We start from the raw sequence: 22,113 nt of genomic DNA on the forward strand, positions 1-22,113 counted from the left end.
TGTCCCAGGAACAACAGCATGAAGCTCCAGATTCATGTTTCAGATGACTGCCTACCTGAGAAAAGAAGTAAATATAAAAAAATGTATACACTACACAAGTCAAGGACCAACATCAAACATCATGAACTCAATACGTATTGACGGGGCTGGGCCGCTATTGCGCGAATCTAACCCTAACCCTAACCCTATCCCTATCCCTAAAGATTCGCGCAATAGCGGGCCGACCCCGTATTGACGGCCACAAAATTAGAATATAGCGCATTCTTAACAGTTACCGAAAATGTCATAAGGTTTCACCTGTACTTCAGCACGAACTGTTTTAACGATAGAGAATATACTACGTCCATATATGCAGATTTCAATTGAATTTCAACAAAATACATCTGACAGAATGTATTACTTCCAAATGGCATAAGCTTTCTATTGAAATTCAACAGGGTGAACTTGACAATGGTTATTGCCGTAGCCTGCTTCCGGCGGCTGAGAAATAACAATGCGTCCATAATTATACTTCTATCTTTTAATATTTTGTCATAAATGTAAAATTTGACATTACAGTGGAACACCCTTTTTAAGACCTAATTTAAGACTTCCTTTTAAGACACTGTTTTCTGAGTATAACCTCTGTAAATTTACCCCCATTTTAAGACCCCTCCTTTTTAAGACCTAATTTTCTCAGATTTTTTGAGGTCTTAAAAGGGGGGTTCCACTGTAGAAGAAGAATAGGGGAGTGTGTTACTATAGGTACTTGATAGATCTGGAGAAATTGGAAATTCAATTGTAAAAAATGAAATTGAAAAAAACCCATTAAAGCTGTGGATCCTGCAACCCTGTAAGTGGAGTGTCTGTGGGGAGACTGATAACAAAAATAAACAAGATTGATAACATAATGCCAATGGAGTGTTTTATTGACAAAATGGAAACGATCATCAGAATCTCAATGTTGAAAAGTTGATGGACAAGTACAATCACTCAATATTGCAATACAATTTTATTATATTGTTACGTTATAACTTGTATCAAGAAAACTAAATCTCCGCTATTTTGCGGATTTCCGCGAAAGCAAGAACAAATCTTTTTTTTTAAATACTACACATGAAAAATGATAGTTTAACCCAGGTGAGAGGGACAAAACAGTGTCCTTCTTTACATGCACAATATCTTTCACCTGTGGGGATTCCATTCATATCTATACAAACATGCTTCAAGCTCCAGGGGCTCTGAACCCAGCCACGGGACCTACCTGGATCCCCCGCGTTATTTATTTCCTTGATACTCATTCTTCCTTGAATGGATTCACTGTTATACTTAAATATATTAAACCAATCTAATGAGCAGCTTATGTAAGGAAATTCTTGTTTCACTCATGTCAAGTAGTGGGCATTGTTTATAAAACATATATTTGTTAAAACCAGCACCCATAGTATTTTCCACAAGAAAGTGATCATGGATAAAGTAGGAATTATTCCCCAAAAAAATATATATATATTCTAATTGGAAACAATAAAAACGAGGTCCCACCGAGATTTGAACTCGGATCGCTGGATTCAAAGTCCAGAGTGCTAACCATTACACCATGGGACCGCTACGCAAACTTGGCGTTCGCTGCTCTTAATAAATGTAAGGCATCATGTGGCTCTCTCCGTTTCACAGTTGGCCAATCAAATTCATCCTCGCGTTCAGTACACATTGTGTAACGCGGCACAAAATTTATTCACTGAGTGTTTTGCTACAAAATATTTTTTGTGCATGAGATCTTACAACACCATGGGAGTTTTGCCTTACGGTGAGTTGCTAAGTGCTTGAAAGACTTGATTTTTCTCGTAAAATGTGTGAAATCAAAGAATGATTCACTGGGGATTGGTAAGCAGGTGCGTTTTGTCGTCTGCGTCGCGATGCACAGTTGACCTCACAATGCGATCGGCTGTGCAGTCCGGGACAGAAATGTTCTGCTTCAGCACTGAGTGTATTAAGTTTGTGTTCTTTCCACCACCAATCGTTTAGTTCAAATGCATGATCGAATGCTTTAACAATGCTATCATCTCATTTTGGCCATCGCGATCGAGATTATTGATTGCGTGAATCATTGCTGGCAAGTGACCGAAACTGATTATCCCTCAGTTCGTAACCTTTTCATACAGCAGAACGTGTAATGTGTTTGTTCATTTATCACGAAAGAGCAGAGCAGCGTTATTTTGTCAGCTTTGTCAAGATTTGAAAGCATATTTTGCTTATGAAAGATGCATGCTATGACTGGGTTATTTCAGAGATCTACAGATCTCTGATTATATTCAGTCCTTTCTTTAAATAATAAAAGATCAAACTGTTTTACTTTAAATGATTATTTGAACAGTTTTATCTTCTAGACATGGAGGTCCAGGCTAAAACCACACAATTTTGCAATGCCTTCAATGTAACATTCATGACTTTTTAATGATTGTTGTGAGGAAGTAAAAATACAGTATTAAGAGAACATACAATATTATATATATAGCTCTTTTTAATTTAAGGAAAACCAAGTAGTGCTACAAAATAGTAAAATCACAAATGAAATTCAGCAGGCTAAACGAAAAATTTAGAATGTCCAATTTTATACTCCAGATGTACAAATTTGCTGGATGGAGAAGATAATTTGTCATGAAAAACAAAGAAAATATTTATTTTATAATTTTTATTATTATTATTATTATTATTACATCCATTAAACTATCATTATTATTAGCTGGCAAGCATACATAAAAATGAGTATTTTCTTGGGGAGAGCAAGTAGGCTAGGGCTGCAAACAGGACAAGATCTAGATCAAACTTCAACCAGAATTAGTTTTTAGATAGGCCTATTTATAGATATATATTCACTTGCAGTACCGATGCTTATAGACTAAATGTTCTGGAGTGAAAGACACTATTAATTTAAACTTCAGCTAAGAAATTAGTCTTCAGAGCACAATCATGCAGTTATGCACTAAAACTTCTGAAAATGTTCAGTGACTCATTCCTTTGTAATAATGCATGCGGCATGGGTGGTTTTTTTGTGTGGGGGGTTGGGGGTGAAGGTGATGAGTTGTTTTATGTTTGATTGTTAGGCCAAAAAAAATAATAGGTGTGGTTACGGTAACATATCCAAAAAAAATAGGGTAGGTAGGTAGGCAATCACTTTTTTTTTTGTTTTTACTTTTTTTTCTAATGTGTACAAATTAAACCTACTTGACAGGGAAATAGGTGTGCGACTCGGGCGCTTTCGCTTTCATTGCGTTTTCTGCACTCGATTACTTGTTTTTTTGGGTATTTTTTTGACAAATGTAATAAAAAGTTATAGGGTCGGCCCCAAAAAATAGGGTAGGTCGGGTTACCGTAACCACACCTATTTTTTTTTTAGGCCTTAGAAGCAATTCTCATAATTTTTCAACAGAAATTGAGAAAATGACAACAAAACAAAACCAGTCTTTCTATACTTATACTGTTATAGCCCAATATTGTGCTGCATCAGGTAGATCTATGAGAAAATGTTTACTTCAGAAGGGAGGAGGGGAAGGTTGTAGAAGCTGCTGTGTTGATAAAAGGAACATGATCTCTGATTTGCAGGGACTGAGTCACACCATGCAGTCCTCTAATTCTCATGCATCTCAAAGTAAGCCAGTCAGAGTTAGGAGAATTTCTCCTTCAAGGTGGATATATCATATATATATCTTTTGTTGAAACATGGGATTTTTTTGCCAATTTTTGTTTGTCGTTATGATGCTTTTAATTTGTGTGGGTGTTTTGTGTTGGGTCCACATTATGGTTTTGGTGATGGGCTCTTCCTTTCTCTCTGTCTGCTTGGCCATGCAAAACTGCAGGCCGGTGCCAAGTGTGGAGCCACCACCCCTTTGCTAGAAATGGACTGAGCCAGCAGTGGGGCTCTCCTCACTGGGGATCAATAGAGAAGAGAGAGTGAGAGACTGGTCCAACATGGAGCTCCATGGATGGCAGCAATGTCAGAGGAAACCATTACACTGTGCTGGGACACTGAGCCTTCTACCGCCTTCGTGGGACACAATTTCGTACATCTATAATCAGGTGCTGAAATTGGTCAGCAAGTCTCCCTACAGCAAGCGTCTGGTGCTGTACTTTGCCTACCGAGGTACTACCGTCAAGCTTGACTTGGGAGATGGTAAGTTGCCTTTCCCAGCCTCTCTCCTCTGTGAATGTCATAGCAGACAGCTTCTAGTCTATTTTTAGCCTTTGCCAACAGTAGCAAGCTTTTCGCTCCTGTAGATGGTTTACCCATCTGTTTTTATTTTCATTTTGCACCATCATTGTCACTGACAATACAGACCTTCACTTAGTCTTGCATGATTTTGCATTGGTCAGTGATTTTCAACACTGTTTTGGTACTGGTAGAGTTGTGTAGGCTACATAACTACTGCTAAACATAATGCTGGCATGAAAGTGGGCGTATGTTGGTGGTGTCAGTGTGTACTGTAGAACCGGTAGAAGAAGTCCATGGGTAGATAGGGTACCCGGTTCCACACACCATTCTGTTCACGTGCCCTTTTTGCTTAACCCTTGTGCAGATCTATTTTGATTACTGGTGAGAATTACACAACACACAGTACCTCTGTGGGTGTGTATTATAAATGTCCCATGGTGTGAGTTAATGTGTGCAGTGTTGTGTGCTTATATTGTGCCTGGCACAGTGTTTGATGTGCACGGGTGTTGTTCTTTGAATGTAAGTTAACAGTAACGGAGTCAGTGAGAGTGTGTCATGATTTTGGATTTATAAAGGAGTGTACCAAATCAACTACTTACTTGAACTTAACTCAAGTAGAGTAATAGTGGAACCCCTCCTATCGAGACCACTTTGAACTAAGTCGAATCGAGTCTAAAGACAGAGAAAGTCTCAAAATGGAGGTAAATTTACAGACACTATGAACACAAATCATAGACAGTATGGTCTTAAAAGGGAGGGGGGGGGGGTACATTGTATTAGTAATAACTAATGAGTAATGTGGGGCCTCTTCCCCAAGCAAAACTCTCTCACACTGACTCGACTGAGTCACAGTCTCAGTAAGGTGTTCCGCTTGTTGATCACTTGTTCGTCAGCTTTACTGAAGTGTACTGGTCACATAGGCCCAGGACATCTGCAGTGAAACACTCAAATAGACAATTTTGATTGGTCTCAACATTGTCCTGTTACGAGTTACAGACTCTACAGGCATTAAAATGTTGTTCCCAGACCTCTGTCTTTGGTCATTGGTGCATACCTTTTGAATCTGACACATTATTGTTACCCCTTGCTGGTGGACTGTCGGATAGTTTCGACATACATGTAGGAGCTCTTCTTACTGGGCATTATTTTGTTCTTGTAGCCAGGACATTTGGACCTATTTACAGTCATATTATTTAGTTGAAGTCCAACTGGCCTACTGTCTTACTCTTAGTTCGGGAACACCACTGTACAGGTATCACAGTCTTTGACAAATTGGATTAAACTTGGCTGCAAGCTATAATCTTTGACAGAATGTCAAGTAATACCTGTGTGCAAATTAAACAGCCCTGTTGTTTTAAATGTGCTAAATGAGCAATATTTTCATTTGTCAACAGAGAGCAGTTTACCTTTGATGAGCTTGTTATTAAAGGGTGGATGTGGTACATTGTACTGGCAGGTATACATATATATATATATATATATATGCAAAATATGCAGTTTATCCAGGAATAAGACTCAGAAAGAGTACACAGCTATGTCTCTGTCAGAGACAATCGAACCTATTATGTTGTACGTGTCACTGTATCTGTGTGGAGATTTATGTTAAGCTTTATTCTATAGATCTACAATATGTACTTGAGCCAACATTCATGGACAGTCTGTGTTACTAACATTCCGCCTGCTGGTGTATGTATTTCCTTTGTTTAAAGGGGCAGTGCTTCCCACAGTTGACTAGCCTTATTCCCTTGCATGGAACTTAATTAAAATATGCATAGTCTCTTGACATGATGAAGTTTTGTAATTTTATTATGCAGCTCTGAATAACTCGACCGCGCGGAAAGTGTCAACACAACCCTAGTTGTGCTGTAGCATTCAAAATTTGGATGTCCAGTACCTTTAAATAAACTGACAATTCTCCCAGCTGATCCACAAAAATAAATTATGGAAGTTTGTTCCTGGGCTGAACAGATCACTGATCAGTCATTCAGTGTGTGTGTGTTTGTGTATAATCTAGAAGTGGATATACTCGATCTGCTCCCTGCTGAATAATGCCAATGAGTGCAAACATGCACAGTAATTCTGATTTAAATCACATGAAAAGCAAGTTCTGCGTAGTAAAATATGTCTGATACATTCGTTTGAAGTTTTATTCATCTGTAATGCTGAATAACTCATCTAGTAAAAGCTTTGGTTTAAAATTACCTTTAACTTTAATGACTGGACTGAATTGTGATGATAAATATATACATGTACAGTATTAGCATGAAATGATACACATGGCTGTACATTTGTGTGCATCTTTGTAAGATGTGACATAGATTTGTTTACATACATGAATTCAGAGTATGTACGTAACACAAACAGTAACAGAGATCAGTATGAATGTAGTACAGCAACAACTAGCTAGGTTGCTTCTTACACCACCCTCCTCCCTCCCCTGCCAATATTGTTATTTACATGTTTATTCATGCGAGGCCGGCATGAATCTTAAAGCCCAACTGATGAGACGTCCCTCGGAGGAAAACACAGGCAAATCAGGATTGGTGCTGTAACCGACCCCGTTTTGCTGATTTGCCAGAGGGGGGTCAATGATCGGAGGAGGTCAATGATCGCTTCTTGCCCTCCAGGTCCTTGGGAGGATCGATACAACTGTGCCTGTGTTATGCCCCCCCCCCCCCCCCCCCACCCCACCCCAAACCAAAGCTGCAGAGTGCATGCCGTCTTGTCTTGTCTTCTCATCTTCTTATCTTGCGGTGTAGCTGTCACTCACTCACTGTCATCTTGCAAGAACGACGTGCTACAAAAAGCTTCAATCCTTTGTTCAATTTGTGGTCATTTTACACATGACTAGCTTCTGACTGTACTGGTTATCTTGTAAGCCGGATATTGAGGTGGGGGTGGGGTGGGGGGGGGGGGGGGGGGTCAATAACTATTTGTGTAGTTGTTGCATTTGTTAGAATGACGTTCAGGTAGGGGGGTGGAAGGCAGAATCATCGGAACGCCTGTATTGCAGTGTTAGTTGATTTGTAAAGAATCAAGTAACAAGAAAGGTTATATAATGTGGACAGTCGAAATCGAATGCAAGAAAAAAGGTTAAGGTGGACAATTGGACAGAAACAAAGCAAGTGAGTAAAACATATACCCAGGCAAGTGTGTGTGTCACGTGTGTGTGTGTGCGTGTGGTGTTTTTTTTTATTATCATTAATGGTATGCAATTGAAATAATGAAGCAAACGTTTTCTTTGGATAATTACTATTAAGAGACTTGCTGTTAAATCAAATACTGTACATACACCTTGGGAAAGAATGAATTGAACTGACATTCACTGTACAGTTTTACCTGGAGGCTATAAAATGCTTGCGTTGGTATGTGTCCCAGAAGCATTACAAGTTGAACTCCCCGAGGTGGCTCGCCTTGTGTAAAGTACACCAGTGGGATATTGATGAGCCTCACATGATGTAATAACTTCCATCTATTAATCTTCCTGTTCAGTGCTCCCCTGGGGCCAGCAATGTCTCACATAATGCCCTGGATACAGGATCGATAGTCGTGCACATGTTATAGACTCTGATTTAATTTGTATCAGGATGTATGCATCCACTCTCCCCCCACCCCTCCCCCCTTTTCCTGCTAACAGATTTAAAATAAATATGTACATTCTCAGCTAATTGGGGTAATTTTGGACATTTAACTGTGGTAACTGTAACATGGGCAGATCTCGCAGGTAGATCTCTTTGCCAATGGCTGAGACTGCACCACCTTATCAAGATAGTGACTCTAAAAATCACAAGAGTGTGTTGTAAGGCCAGTAAAACTAATGTGGTGGTCCAGACTGTAGACAAAATGTCTCCGGGTGGGTAAAATACTTAACGGCTTTTGTCCATGTCACGTTTACTTTAACAGCTTTTGTCCATGTCACGTACACATTATCAAGCTGAAATGGCGTTTGAAATTCACAGTGTTGGCTTGAACAGAGTTGGCTATAGGGTCAAGCTGGCTCATGATTGTTGTTTTAGTGCTAGGTTTACACAGCTGTGTCCTTTTTGTTTGCATTTTGCTGACTGAACACTGGCTCTGCTTTTCAACTGGCAAAACAAATTTGAAGTCGTGATCACACAAAGTCAGTGTGAAGTTTTAGTGACCCAGTAACAGCGTACGTTTTCTCATTTTTTGTGACCAAATAAACCTTTTGTTGCACTTGCAGTACATTTTTTCTTGTCAGCACCACTTAAGTCAGATTTGAGTCATATGTTTTATTGTCAATGATTAGAGCTCTACAGCTCAAATGTAGTAAATTACTCGTGCCTACCTTTTTTTGCAGTTGAATAGAAGACTATTCGTGCATTGTCTGGTTGTTAATACATGTTTTGCACTTTACAAATATGTAGCAGATGAACACGGTTGGTTTGTGATATAAGTAGAGAGTTTTACCCTTTGCTTATGGCCTGTTTTGCGTGTGCTTATCTCTTATTGGTATAACACATGCAGCCTTGTGGCTTACCTCCTTTTAGAGTGTAGCATCATGAAATAAAGCTTACACTTTATGATTTAGCACATCTTTGTATGACTGCTTATATTATTTAGCACACCCTTTTTGTCCTTTGCACTTATTATTTTTTATTATTTTCTCAGACGCTATAAATACATTTAGATATTTTTTTCAAGTGAACTATTGTAGTTGAAAGTTATAAATCTTTATTTTCATATGATATCATAAATCACACATGCTTTCAGACATGTTTGTAGATATATATATATATGTGTGTTGGAGAAAAAGAGGGTTTTATGCTACATCAGTACATGTCATTGTCAACATCATAATGTTTGATATACACGCAGTATACATTTCTCTGACAGTTTTCTCCTATGCTTTATGTTACAGTGAAGGCGGCAGGGGTGGTGTGCATTCTAGGTCTTGGTGTTGGTCTAGGAACCTTGTTTATCTACAGACTCTACAATCAGTACATCAGACCTTTCTTAGACGACCAGTGCACAGATCCAGAAAACTCCCCAGCGAACGATTGTAGTCTTTTGGTGGTAAGTGCTGTTTTTCATTAGCAAATTGAACTTTAGTTAGGAACCCTGAGACAAGCTTGAGTCAGAATGAGATCATTTCTACAGTGCGGCATGTTTGGTATGTTGGCTTAAATATTCCCTCAAATATTCTCCCTGTATAGTGAGTAATCTTTTGATGTGTATATACTATATATTCAGACTGTACATGTCTAGGAGACGAGCGTTATTAATATATCTAGTCCATGGGTGAAATTCAAATATGTTTGAAAGGTAACAGCTGTACACCCAGTCCTTTTTCAGTCATACTTCCTATTTTCCCTTCACATTCCTTGTTCAAAGTTTTAGCTTGGCCCTTCCAAGTTGTTGATGTATTTATGTTGAGAATATACGTAAATGAACACAATAAATCTCACGCATTAATTCATCACATCACACGAATTACACCAAACAACACACCAATCATATAATATGCAACCAATTTACAATGCAGGAAAAGAAAATGACACAATAAAACAATCATGTTCTTCAGGATCTACGCAAATGCCTCTCTTCAGGCGAGAAAACATGCATTGCCACTGGTCCAAATAACCCATAGCTGGAGCAAAGTATATTTTAGCCTAGAAGATCTTCGGCTGGAGGCAAAAGCACCGGAGAGAGAGAGGTTTTCATTCTTGTCTGATGCTAAGCCGGAGAGAGGTAGAGAGAGAGCGCGCTAAAAGAGGAAGTTAGCCGTTTTCATGCTGGTCTTATGCACTCAGACTGTGTGTGTGTGTGTGTGTGTGTGTGTGTGTGTGTGAGAAAGAGAGAGAGAGAGAGATGGAGAAAGTGAGAGAAAGAAACAAACGGTCTAATGCTGACGAACGATTCACAGCATCGCCCTTTGGCTGCGAGCCGAGACTCCTCTCCTCGTTCTGCGTAGTCTTTCTTCCTCCCCGTATCCTCTACCCCAGCGCTTGCTCAATCATTTTTCTGGGTGCTACCAAAACACTGTACCCGGAAGACCTGGGAGAGTTTCGTCGGGTGGGTATAACAGACACGAGATGTGTTCCCCCGGTGTGGAAGGTCATTCTGCCTGTTTTAGCTGAGACTACTGATCAGCTGCATTTGGTGCTCAGATACTGTGTTTGATCGTGCAACACCGGTTGTATGTTGCTGTGAGTGTGCGTTATTTTGTTATTTCTGATGACTTTCATTATCATGGTGTCAAAACTTTTGGGAACGTACAGTATATTTCTATGAGCTGTTTTAATTTTTCCGTGAGTTTCTCTTTGGGACGGCTTGGGTAAAGAGAGCAGCAAGATATGATGGGCAATAGGGTACAACCAGCAGCCGAAAGATTAGCAAGAACGAATTACCTGTAGCAACATGATTAACAAAGTCACTACCAGCAGCAAAATAATGGTGAAAAACGTATTACCAGCTGCAAAATAATTGACGAAAGCATATTAGACAAGGAATGACCTGATGAAAGGTCTGGTGTAGCCAGTAGTAAAAGGATTGGCAATAAGGCGAAACCAGTAGCGGAATGAATAGACAGAAGCATTCGACTAGTTGTAAAATACATGCACGTGATATTAACAATTTAAAGGGAGAATGTTCTTGGCAATATGCGCGCATACTGTTGCACGCACGCACGCACGCACGCACACTCACACACACACACACACACACAGAGTACGTGTAAAGCATGGACACCCCCCACCCCCCCCCCCTCTCTCTGTCGCGGTCGATTCCGTACAAGACACGCGCTCTATTATCACTCACACACGCAGTGACACCCGCCTCCCCCCGCCCCCCAAATTGCAGCAGAAAATACCATCAGATGAGAAAATGGCCTGTCTGATGCATGAAACAAAAGGGTAACGTTCTAGATTCAGCCCTCGGCTGATAACGCAGAACATGTATCCAGCAGCGTAAATTGGGTCCTTGCTTCAATACAATGAAATAAAACTTGTAACGCGGGCAGCATAACAGGACTCTTGGGAATAAGGTGTCACAGGAATGCATCCTGCCAGCTTGGAATGATGCCCTACATTTTCGTCGCCTGACAGCAACACAACTTGATGCTGATGGAATCAAGTTTGCCACATAGGCTTGCTTTCGGGATATGGCGGCATTGAGTTATAGAGTAGTTGGGTACACCACCGCCATCACAACAACAACACAGACATACCCAAACACACACACCCTAAAAACAACATTTGAAAAACGAGGGCGGTCTGTCCTGACAGAGCTCCCGTTTTCTGCTGAAAGGCCCACTGACTCCGCATCAGATCTGGTCAGGCTTTTTGGTGGGATAAGACGATCCCTCCACTTGGTCACATACCAAACATGAACAGCTTGCGTGCTCTCTGTGCACTGTGGTATTAAAAAAAAAAATCGTAAAAGGCACTCGATTGGTCTTAAAAAAAAAATCCAACTCAACACAGCAAATAGTTGGGGTGTTGATTTTTGGTAAGTGACCAAGTGGAGGGATGGTCTTATATTCTATGTTAAAGCTTGGCCACATCTGAAACAGTTTTCATTTTTTTGTGTTCATGAATGGTGCCCAGTGATAAAGAGTTTGTGCTCGGAAGGGGTGATGCTTGTTCTCGTTTATACCTCTGACACAAAGCACGGACAAGACAGGTTGTGTGTGCACAGGTAGACTAGGTTTTCTCTTTGTTCTTTTGATAGATGTGCAGGAGAAAGTCGCTGTTCTCTGAGTTGCAAATATTTGTGACATACGCGCGTCAGGGTATAGGAGTTCCTCTGAGGCAAAAACAACGGCCCTTGCATCTTGTTCCTCTCAGCCACTTGAGCAATCAATAATTGGCTAACAACGAGCTACATATAAGCAGAGAAGGGGGTAGAGGAGAGAGAGAGAGAGAGAGAGAGAGAGAGAGAGAGAGAGAGAGAGAGAGAGAGAGAGAGAGAGAGAGAGAGAGAGAGAGAGAGAGAGAGAGAGAGAGAGAGAGAGAGAGAGAGAGAGAGAGAGAGAGAGAGAGAGAGAGAGAGAGAGAGAGAGAGAGAGAGAGAGAGAGAGAGAGAGAGAGAGAGAGAGAGAGAGAGAGAGAGAGAGAGAGAGAGAGAGAGAGAGAGAGAGAGAGAGAGAGAGAGAGAGAGAGAGAGAGAGAGAGAGAGAGAGAGAGAGAGAGAGAGAGAGAGAGAGAGAGAGAGAGAGAGAGAGAGAGAGAGAGAGAGAGAGAGAGAGAGAGAGAGAGAGAGAGAGAGAGAGAGAGAGAGAGAGAGAGAGAGAGAGAGAGAGGAGAGAGAGAGAGAGAGAGAGAGAGAGAGAGAGAGATTGTGTCCTCGGTCGGTTAGGGTCCGGTTGGCCGTATCTCGTTTGACCGTATGATTGATCATAGACCAAATAGGGATTGATGTAGCCGCCGCCCAGTTAACCGTGACAGTAACCGAAGCGTTGTAGCGGTTGACCGTATTAAACAGTCTCGTTTGACCGTATGATTTTACCTGATCGTGCGTGTGCCGGGTATGTGTGTGTGTGTGTGTGTGTGTGTGTGTGCGATCAGTCACTGGCAAAACAAAACAGATTTTTTTTTTTTTAACCAGTAGCATGCTCTTTCAATTCACGTGATTTTTAAAAACAAAATACGGTTGTGAGTGTATACAGCAATGGTATGTGTTTTTTTCTCTCTCTGTCTCTCACGTGAGACACATGGAGCATATGTTTGCGATTTGTACTCACAATGTAAAGATCGCGGACAGTTTGCTGTGAGTCAATTCATTTTCAAACGAACAGTCATGGAGACGATCGAAACAAAAAGATGCGTTACTGACCGGGACACAACACTGATGGAGAAGGTAGGTGCAATTGGTCGGACATCTTTGTTTGTTTGTTTGTTTGCTTGTTTGTGTGTGTGTGTGTGTGTGTGTGTGTGTGTGTGCACAAATGAAAAACAACCAAACATGAGCAAATACGGTCAAACGAGACTGCGAGTCCGTTCCAATGAATGCATACGGTCAAACGAGATACGGCCAACCGAGATACGGCCAACCGGGAGTACACCACTCGGTCAACTATTGATGTCCTGAGGAGGACTGAGAGTGTGTGGATGCCGGAGATTGGGGGCGGGGAGGAGGGGGGGGGGGGGGATGGAGGGAGGTTGGTTGTTAGCGATTATCGACTTTTTCTTCGCTTTTTGCCAGCTAAGCGTTCTGATGCGTGTGCTTGTCTGTCGTCAGAGTGGTGTCAGCTAGCCTTTGTTGATGTTTATTAGAGGGTCGCATTTCAGTCGTCTGCTACAACGCTAGTGCCACGCAGTTGACAACTAGGGAGAACTGTGGTTTTATGGAATTTATCACCTTTGAAATATTAATTTATTTACCGAAATTAATTGGCCGACATCTTACGGCATATTTTGCGGGTACAACTGTTTCACTAAGAACTCCACATTATGAACATCTTTGCGTTTACAGAATTGCGGTTAAAATTAAGCTCTCGAAAACATGTTTTTTCCCAAGCGACAATGAATTATGATGGTTCCTGGTCTTGATTTCTTTAGGCACATGATACGCGAACGAAGACTCGCCACACATAATGGGCGTAACTTGTTCCACACACACATTGACACGCATGGGACTAATAAACCATTCACGTAACAAACAATACTGTTTCCGTTGAAGAACTCTGGTTTAGGTTGATAGAGGCAACGAAACGCTCTCGCGTGCAGGCATACACGTCCGCACATCTACGCCTGTACTGTAACGGAACACAGCAGGGGTTTGAACTTAGGTGATTCACGCTGGCTTTGTCATTTATAAATTATTAATACATTCTGAAAACTACTGCAAACGAGCACGAAGCCGATTCCGTGTACTTGATTGCTGTCGACGTGCAGAAGGACAAAGGTTAACAGTCAAACACCCCGTTGAAAACCCGCTAATTGAGTCCAAAATAACCCGATAGGGCTGTTGTAGATCAAATGTCCACGACTCATCTGTGTTCTGAAGGCACCTGCCCTGTATGAATGGAACAAGGAAGAGGTTTTTATTACACTATTTGAGGAATTTAGTGATTTTGTTTCGTCATGCGATTAGAACGATAGTTGTTGACGTCTCGGAATCTTCTGTGTCTTTTTATTTCTTAATTGTTCATTTATTGGAGAGTTTCCACATTTTCGTGCCAGCACATCAATAGGCAAGTCTGCTCGACGGGTGATGATAATATAATTATTTTTTTGGAAATTTGAAATCCAGTTTGACCAACAGTATGTACGCATATGGTATGCTGTTACGCCTAACTGCAGTATTATAAATAAACAAAAGTCGTTATTTTGTAGAGAGCATAGTGTCCTTGGCATTTACACCACTGTCCATACTCTCCGTTTTACTGCTCGGTTCTAACGATCTTCACACACGAGTAGCAGGAAGGTGTATAGCTCGTTAGTGTCCGTCGTTTCTGAGCCTGACCGAATTGTAGAGCGGGTGCGAAGTGGTCGTCTGGACTTGTAGATGAGCGCATTAGCATACTCGGGGCAATGACTTTCCATCCAGATCCTGATTGTCTGTAGTTTGTGGCGATCTGATAGAAGTTGAGAGTGATGGATTTTGAGCTTGAAAAGACTGGCCTGACCGCTCTAAAGTTTAGGAGTGGTGTACCTCGGAATGCCATAATTTCATTCTTCATCTTCATCTTCGTTCTTGGGCTGAAACTCCCACGTCCACTCATGTTTTTGCACGAGTTAATGTTTACTTGTATAACGGTACCGTTTTTACCTCGCCATTCAGTCAGCATTTCGATTTCGGGGGAATAATTTCATTCAGTACGATTTATATACACTACAGCATGGGTAAGCATGGACGGCATTTGGTAATGGTCAGTCATTGATCACTGATTACTTCGTTTAAACAATGCTAAATTCAAATAATTATAGATAAAAACAAAAACCACCGCATCCAATCATTTGGATCAATTGGCCACAACGGATTCGGCGGACTAATACAACGTACGTCCAGAGAGTAAAGGGATTTGTAAAAGGCAACAAGTCGCGTAAGGCGAAAATACAATATTTAGTCAAGTAGCTGTCGAACTCACAGAATGAAACTGAACGCAATGCCATTTTTCAGCAAGACCGTATACTCGTAGCATCGTCAGTCCACCGCTCATGGCAAAGGCAGTGAAATTGACAAGAAGAGCGGGGTAGTAGTTGCGCTAAGAAGGATAGCACGCTTTTCTGTACCTCTCTTTGTTTTAACTTTCTGAGCGTGTTTTTAATCCAAACATATCATATCTATATGTTTTTGGAATCAGGAACCGACAAGGAATAAGATGAAAGTGTTTTTAAATTGATTTGGACAATTTAATTTTGATAATAATTTTTATATATTTAATTTTCAGAGCTTGTTTTTAATCCGAATATAACATATTTATATGTTTTTGGAATCAGCAAATGATGGAGAATAAGATAAACGTAAATTTGGATCGTTTTATAAATTTTTATTTTTTTTTTACAATTTTCAGATTTTTAATGACCAAAGTCATTAATTAATTTTTAAGCCACCAAGCTGAAATGCAATACCGAAGTCCGGGCTTCGTCGAAGATTACTTGACCAAAATTTCAACCAATTTGGTTGAAAAATGAGGGCGTGACAGTGCCGCCTCAACTTTCACGAAAAGCCGGATATGACGTCATCAAAGACATTTATCAAAAAAATGAAAAAAACGTATGGGGATTTCATACCCAGGAACTCTCATGTCAAATTTCATAAAGAACGGTCCAGTAGTTTAGTCTGAATCGCTCTACACACACACACAGACACACACACACACACACATACACCACGACCCTCGTTTCGATTCCCCCTCGATGTTAAAATATTTAGTCAAAACTTGACTAAATATAAAAAAGAGGGGGAAAAAAACCAGCAACAAAAATATAAGTATAAAAGCAACATCTGCCAAAGCAGCATGGAACGAACAACACCCTCTCTCTCTCTCTCTCTCTCTCTCTCTCTCTCTCTCTTTCACACACACACACACACACACACACACACACACACACACACTCGCTTGTCATGTCTATGGCTTTATCGGTTCTAAATCAAATAATTCTTTCCTCATAAAAGTTAGTGTGCATTGCATATTGTAGTGACGCATATGGCATGTTCTCCATGTAGCCCTTTTTGGATTGAAATATCACCTGCTGTTCAGCCATTTGCAATACGATCGAACCGAGAAAATGCAGTTGTGCATGTATTCTGCAAGGAGGTGATCAAATTGCGAACAGCCGTGTGTGTTTTTATATTTAGTCAAGTTTTGACTAAATATTTTAACATCGAGGGGGAATCGAAACGAGGGTCGTGGTGTATGTGCGTATGTGTGTGTGTGCGTGCGTGTGTGTGTGTGTGTGTGTGTGTAGAGCGATTCAGACTAAACTACAGGACCGATCTTTATGAAATTTGACATGAGAGTTCCTGGGTATGAAATCTCGGAACGTTTTTTTCATTTTTTTGATAAATGTCTTTGATGACGTCATATCCGGCTTTTCGTGAAAGTTGAGGCGGCACTGTCACGCCCTCATTTTTCAACCAAATTGGTTGAAATTTTGGTCAAGTAATCTTCGACGAAGCCCGGGGTTCGGTATTGCATTTCAGCTTGGTGGCTTAAAAATTAATTAATGACTTTGGTCATTAAAAATCTGAAAATTGTAAAAAAAAATAAAAAATTATAAAACGATCCAAATTTACGTTTATCTTATTCTCCATCATTTGCTGATTCCAAAAACATATAAATATGTTATATTCGGATTAAAAACAAGCTCTGAAAATTAAATATATAAAAATTATTATCAAATTTTTTTTTTCGAAATCAATTTAAAAACACTTTCATCTTATTCCTTGTCGGTTCCTGATTCCAAAAATATATAGATATGATATGTTTGGATTAAAAACACGCTCAGAAAGTTAAAACGAAGAGAGGTACAGAAAAGCGTGCTATGCAGCATAGCGTAACCACTACCCCGCTCTTCTTGTCAATTTCACTGCCTATGCCGTGAGCGGTGGACCACGAGTATACGGTCTTGCTGCGTTGCATTGCGTTCAGTTTCATTCTGTGAGTTCGACAGCTACTTGACTAAATATTGTATTTTCGCCTTACGCGACTTGTTTCTGTTTCGATTTCGTTTGCTTTGAGGAAAGAAGGTGCAAGGGAACAGAGAAGATAGTCACCAGTTTCACTTGCTGCGGCGTTCGATAAGCCGATTTAAAAAGGGTATCATGTTTGAATTTCAGGTTTTGGTATGGAATTACATTTTCTTGCGCCCGATACGTCCTGTCATCATCGGACACGCGCATACTTGCAAGCGCATGCACGCACGCACGGACACACACACACACGCGCGCGCGCACACACGCACACACACGCACGCACTAACACTGAGCAGTGTCTGTTTTTCCCCTGATAATGAGTTTCGCAGTTTAACCAGTTTTGTTTTTATATTTAGTCAAGTTTTGACTAAATATTTTAACATCGAGGGGGAATCGAAACGAGGGTCGTGGTGTATGTGCGTCTGTCTGTCTGTGTGTGTGTGTGTGTGTGTAGAGCGATTCAGACTAAACTACTGGACCGATCTTTATGAAATTTGACATGAGAGTTCCTGGGTATGAAATCCCCGAACGTTTTTTTCATTTTTTTGATAAATGTCTTTGATGACGTCATATCCGGCTTTTCGTGAAAGTTGAGGCGGCACTGTCACGCCCTCATTTTTCAACCAAATTGGTTCAAATTTTGGTCAAGTAATCTTCGACGAAGCCCGGGGTTCGGTATTGCATTTCAGCTTGGTGGCTTAAAAATTAATTAATAACTTTGGTCATTAAAAATCTGAAAATTGTAAAAAAAAATAAAAATTTATAAAACGATCCAAATTTACGTTTATCTTATTCTGCATCATTTGCTGATTCCAAAAACATATAAATATGTTATATTCGGATTAAAAACAAGCTCTGAAAATTAAATATATAAAAATTATTATCAAAATTTTTTTTTCGAAATCAATTCAAAAACACTTTCATCTTATTCCTTGTCGGTTCCTGATTCCAAAAATATATAGATATGATATGTTTGGATTAAAAACACGCTCAGAAAGTTAAAACGAAGAGAGGTACAGAAAAGCGTGCTATCCTTCTTAGCGCAACGAATACCCCGCTCTTCTTGTCAATTCCACAAGCACTGCCTTTGCCACGGGCGGTGGAGTGACGATGCTACGAGTATACGGTCTTGCTGCGTTGCGTTGCGTTCAGTTTCATTCTGTGAGTTCGACAGCTACTTGACTAAATATTGTATTTTCGCCTTACGCGACTTGTTGTTTTCTCGTATACAGTATAATGTAAAAGATTTCGAAATGTGATCCCATGCGAACACGAGTCAAGTTATTTAACGATGTACACAACCACTCTAGTACCAAATCATTACTTCTATTCAAGCAGCCCGCGAGAGTGATAATGTTGATAAAGGGAGCTGCTCGGTTGTCATGGAAAAGTGGTAAATAGCAGGAGTCTTATTATAGAAAGTCTCTTCAGTCAATCGCGAAGTGAATTTAGTCAGTCTCCGTCGCTGCCTCAGTCGGTGTGCTACCGACAAGACCTGTACAGTTCTAGAACTGTTTTGCACTGTTCGTACTCGCTGAGATAATGTCGGCGAAATCATCTAAAAGCTTCGTACCATGTTCTTTTGAGTCTGCAGTGTTTGTTGCTGTGTTCGTCACTCTGTAGTATATTTGGGAAATGCGGCATTCTCTTTCAAAGCCAGGGGCGAAGCAACGATTGTCAAGAGGCTTTTGTTTTAATTGAGTTACGACATAAGCACATTATTCTTGTGTTTACGCCCGGGAGCAGTGTAAGTGTGTGACATGCGGAGTGTATGTCTCCGGATCTTTATCTCTTGGCATCATCGATATGCTTGTTTTGTGTGTGACTGTAATGACTGCAGCAGCTGCATTAATTCTGTGGTCAGAGCTAGTTACCACCAGTTTAATCTTGTGTCATCTGGATACGGAACTGGAAGAAAAAACACCCCCGCTCAGCATTTTTAAGAAAGCGTATTCGTGGTAATCATAACAAGCCTACACTGCGACCTTGAACGTATTACGTACAGTTGTGTTTCTGGGCCTGGGTGACATTGTTTTGTGGCTGTCACCTGATGTGTTCTCAGGTTTGTTTTCGTGTTTAGGATTTTTGTTGTGGAGGCTAAACCTCAAGATGTTGCCGGTCTCTGTGCAATCTTCAGTGCTGCCAGTGGCAGTGTTGTAAGCTTGTATTGATTTCTCAACGAACTTGGCGTTTGCTTGCATTAGTTGACAGAAATGGCGAAGGTATGCTGTCAGAAATCTCCAGTTACAGCCTTAAAGCTCCGTCTGCAGACGACAATATCCAAGAGGAGCTTGAAAGGAAAGGTGCTTTGCCATTACTATTGTGCTAACAAGTGCGCGGTCTTGTGCGCTGTGTTAGTGGGTGTTTCCCGGTAGCCGGGTATTGAAAAATCGAAGGTGAGTGTTACAATGTAGATGTTATCAATTATTTAAAGCGTTGGAACTTTTTGATTAATTCGTTTCTTTTGGATCGATCTCTTAAGTCATTCATGATTCTTCATTGTTTCTTCTTTTTCTTTTAACTCGGAAGCAAGTTGAAATAGTTCAGCGCTGTGATATTACCCAGTCCACTATTCTGCTGTGTCATCAGTTGTGTGTATTCAGCAACAGACTCGAAATGGATAGGTAAAGAATCCTCTTCCTGCTTCAATGAAACGTCAAGTGGTTCAAGCACCTTTAAGTGTAGTAATAATAACTTCGAAACTCGGCGAGGACAAACCGTTGAGTTACAGAGTGCTGTTTGCGTTATTACGCTCATCTCCACACTGATTTATTTTTACCTCTCTCTTGGAAAGTTGAGTTCTGTTTTTAGAGAATACATACCTTGTTCTGTGTCCTTTTGGGGACTGAATGCTTTGGAAGCTATAGATTTATAACAGTTCGAGACTGTCATCGTGAGCACCGGGTTTCCTTTAAAAGATGGGACGCCCTCGAAAAGATTAGGGAGGGTCTGCAAGTGGGGAGGCGAAGTTCAGTTGTGTGTACAATTCTTACTAGAGGGAAAACAAAGTAAGTGCCCCCCCAAGTCACATTGACTTGAGGGTTACCCCAAAACCAATTTTCTAAGAATACCTGCATGTTTTCTCTCAGTGATTTTTAGAATTTGTGTGAATAACAAATTCGTCAAACCTGCTTGAGCGGAGAGTGGGGGTGGAATTCAACACCTTTCCATCGCACACTTTCAGATGCTGTTTGTTCTCATGCCTGTGTGTGGTGCTGATTTCACAAATGACCCTTCGGGCTTGGAGTTTGTTTGAACGATGTGCAGTTTGTTAGCCAACTCGGGTTCAGTCACGTCCGCTGTCAAAAGCGGACCCAACGTTTAGCAAATTGAGGTTGTCGTCTTCAGGTGCTACACGTGAAGAGAGAAACAAAATCTATCCACTAACAAATTCAAAAATAAATAAATATTAGAAACAAGAATCGTAATAATAATAATAATAACTGGACATTTTTAAGTGCCTAACCTATGGCTCTAGGCCCTTTACAAAAGAAATAGAAGAAATAAAGAAAGCTTTTAATAAAACGAATCAACTCCCCCCCCCCCCCCCCCCCCCCCCCCGAACGTTTTATTAAAAGCTTTCTTTATTTCTTCTATTTCTTTTGTAAAGGGCCTAGAGCCATAGGTTAGGCACTTAAAAATGTCCAGTTATTATTATTATTATTATTACGATTCTTGTTTCTAATATTTAATTATTTTTGATTTTTTTTGAAAACCTCCACAAATTTGAGAAAATTGGGACTTAAAATGAAGTAAGTTTTAAAATGGGGGTGGGGGTTATTTTAGAGACATTATGAACAAAACGAAAAAGCAAGGTCTTAAGGATGGGGGTTCCATTGTACTATGGACCCAGAACGTATTACAATCATTTTACCAGAATTACAAAGATTGTTCCTAAATTACTTGGGGGGGGGGGGGGGGTAGTTGTGTGGGGTAGCCCGATAAGACAGGGATCCCCTTCACTGACCTACAAGCTAGGTGTTGTACCCCCGGCGGGCTCCCCGCCGGTTTTGGAGCACACGTTAAAAAAATCACCTGCGTTTACTGTGATTTTCCTTCCTTCAAGGTGGCAATCTCGGGGATTTTTCCTGGAGAGAAAAGCGGAACCACCCCGTGCAGTTAAAGCAGAGACTGTATACTCTATAGTCTCTGGTACACACTCCACAGTCTCTGGTTAAAGTAGTAGTAGTACATAAGTACTGGACGTACGCTTGTGGATTAAAGGCAAAAACACACGAACGTACTGTTTTGACTTGCACTGGGTCATACTGGGTCAAGCATATCGACCTATTGCATTGCCTTATTTGTCTCGATATTCTTACGTTCCAAGGCCAGCTGTTCGCAAACAAGCAGATTTACCATGTTCTACGCACTTATGGCAGTTAAAACTTAGTGCAGCACAGGCACCAGGAATGTTTTAAAATGGTGTCATGAATATAAGGTTTAGTTTCTCATTCTGTTCCTGTAATCGGAAAGGCCAGAGCAGATGATACCACAGGTATGTGAAACTGGTTTGGGGTGGGAACGCAGCCCCACCCCTCTTTCCCCTCCAAACCAATGGCAATGTCATGTGCCTGTGGGTGATACGAACCCATGTGACACTGATGAAGTTGGTTTGACTTTAATGGAAATCACTGAGTCACAGTCACACTGACACAGCCGTCATCGCCGTCACTCCTGTAAGGAAAGAATAGGTCATGCAGGTAATGCTTCAGCTTATACCTGCCTAAAGGCTTTGTTACACTATTCAGCTTTGCTACATAAAATGGGAAGACTCTTGAGAGGCTGTCTTTAATTTATTATCACTAATGAACTTATTA

At 40.7% G+C, this 22,113-nt stretch overlaps 1 protein-coding gene and 1 non-coding gene across 3 annotated transcripts in view; one reads left to right on the top strand and one right to left on the bottom strand.

Moving 5' to 3' along the window:
• Window positions 1-1,512: 1,512 nt before the first annotated feature.
• Trnaq-uug (transfer RNA glutamine (anticodon UUG)) lies at window positions 1,513-1,584 on the bottom strand. Its single transcript has one exon. It is a non-coding gene; the product is annotated as a tRNA-Gln (tRNA).
• Window positions 1,585-1,683: 99 nt separating this feature from the next.
• Window positions 1,684-22,113, top strand: part of LOC138971393 (uncharacterized) — a 36,764-nt gene continuing 16,334 nt past the window's right edge. Inside the window, exons 1-3 of one of the 2 annotated variants that reach the window (XM_070344120.1) lie at window positions 1,684-1,786; window positions 3,837-4,150; window positions 9,072-9,226. In XM_070344120.1, coding sequence (XP_070200221.1) covers window positions 3,949-4,150; window positions 9,072-9,226 — 357 coding nt within the window. In that variant the 5' untranslated portion in view covers window positions 1,684-1,786; window positions 3,837-3,948. Of the gene's footprint in view, window positions 1,787-3,836; window positions 4,151-9,071; window positions 9,227-18,792; window positions 19,690-22,113 lie in introns of those variants that run through there. The other variant, XM_070344121.1, reaches the window with a different exon arrangement.

The sequence above is a fragment of the Littorina saxatilis genome, linkage group LG7, assembly GCF_037325665.1.
Source record: "Littorina saxatilis isolate snail1 linkage group LG7, US_GU_Lsax_2.0, whole genome shotgun sequence".
NCBI classification, from domain to species: domain Eukaryota; kingdom Metazoa; phylum Mollusca; class Gastropoda; order Littorinimorpha; family Littorinidae; genus Littorina; species Littorina saxatilis.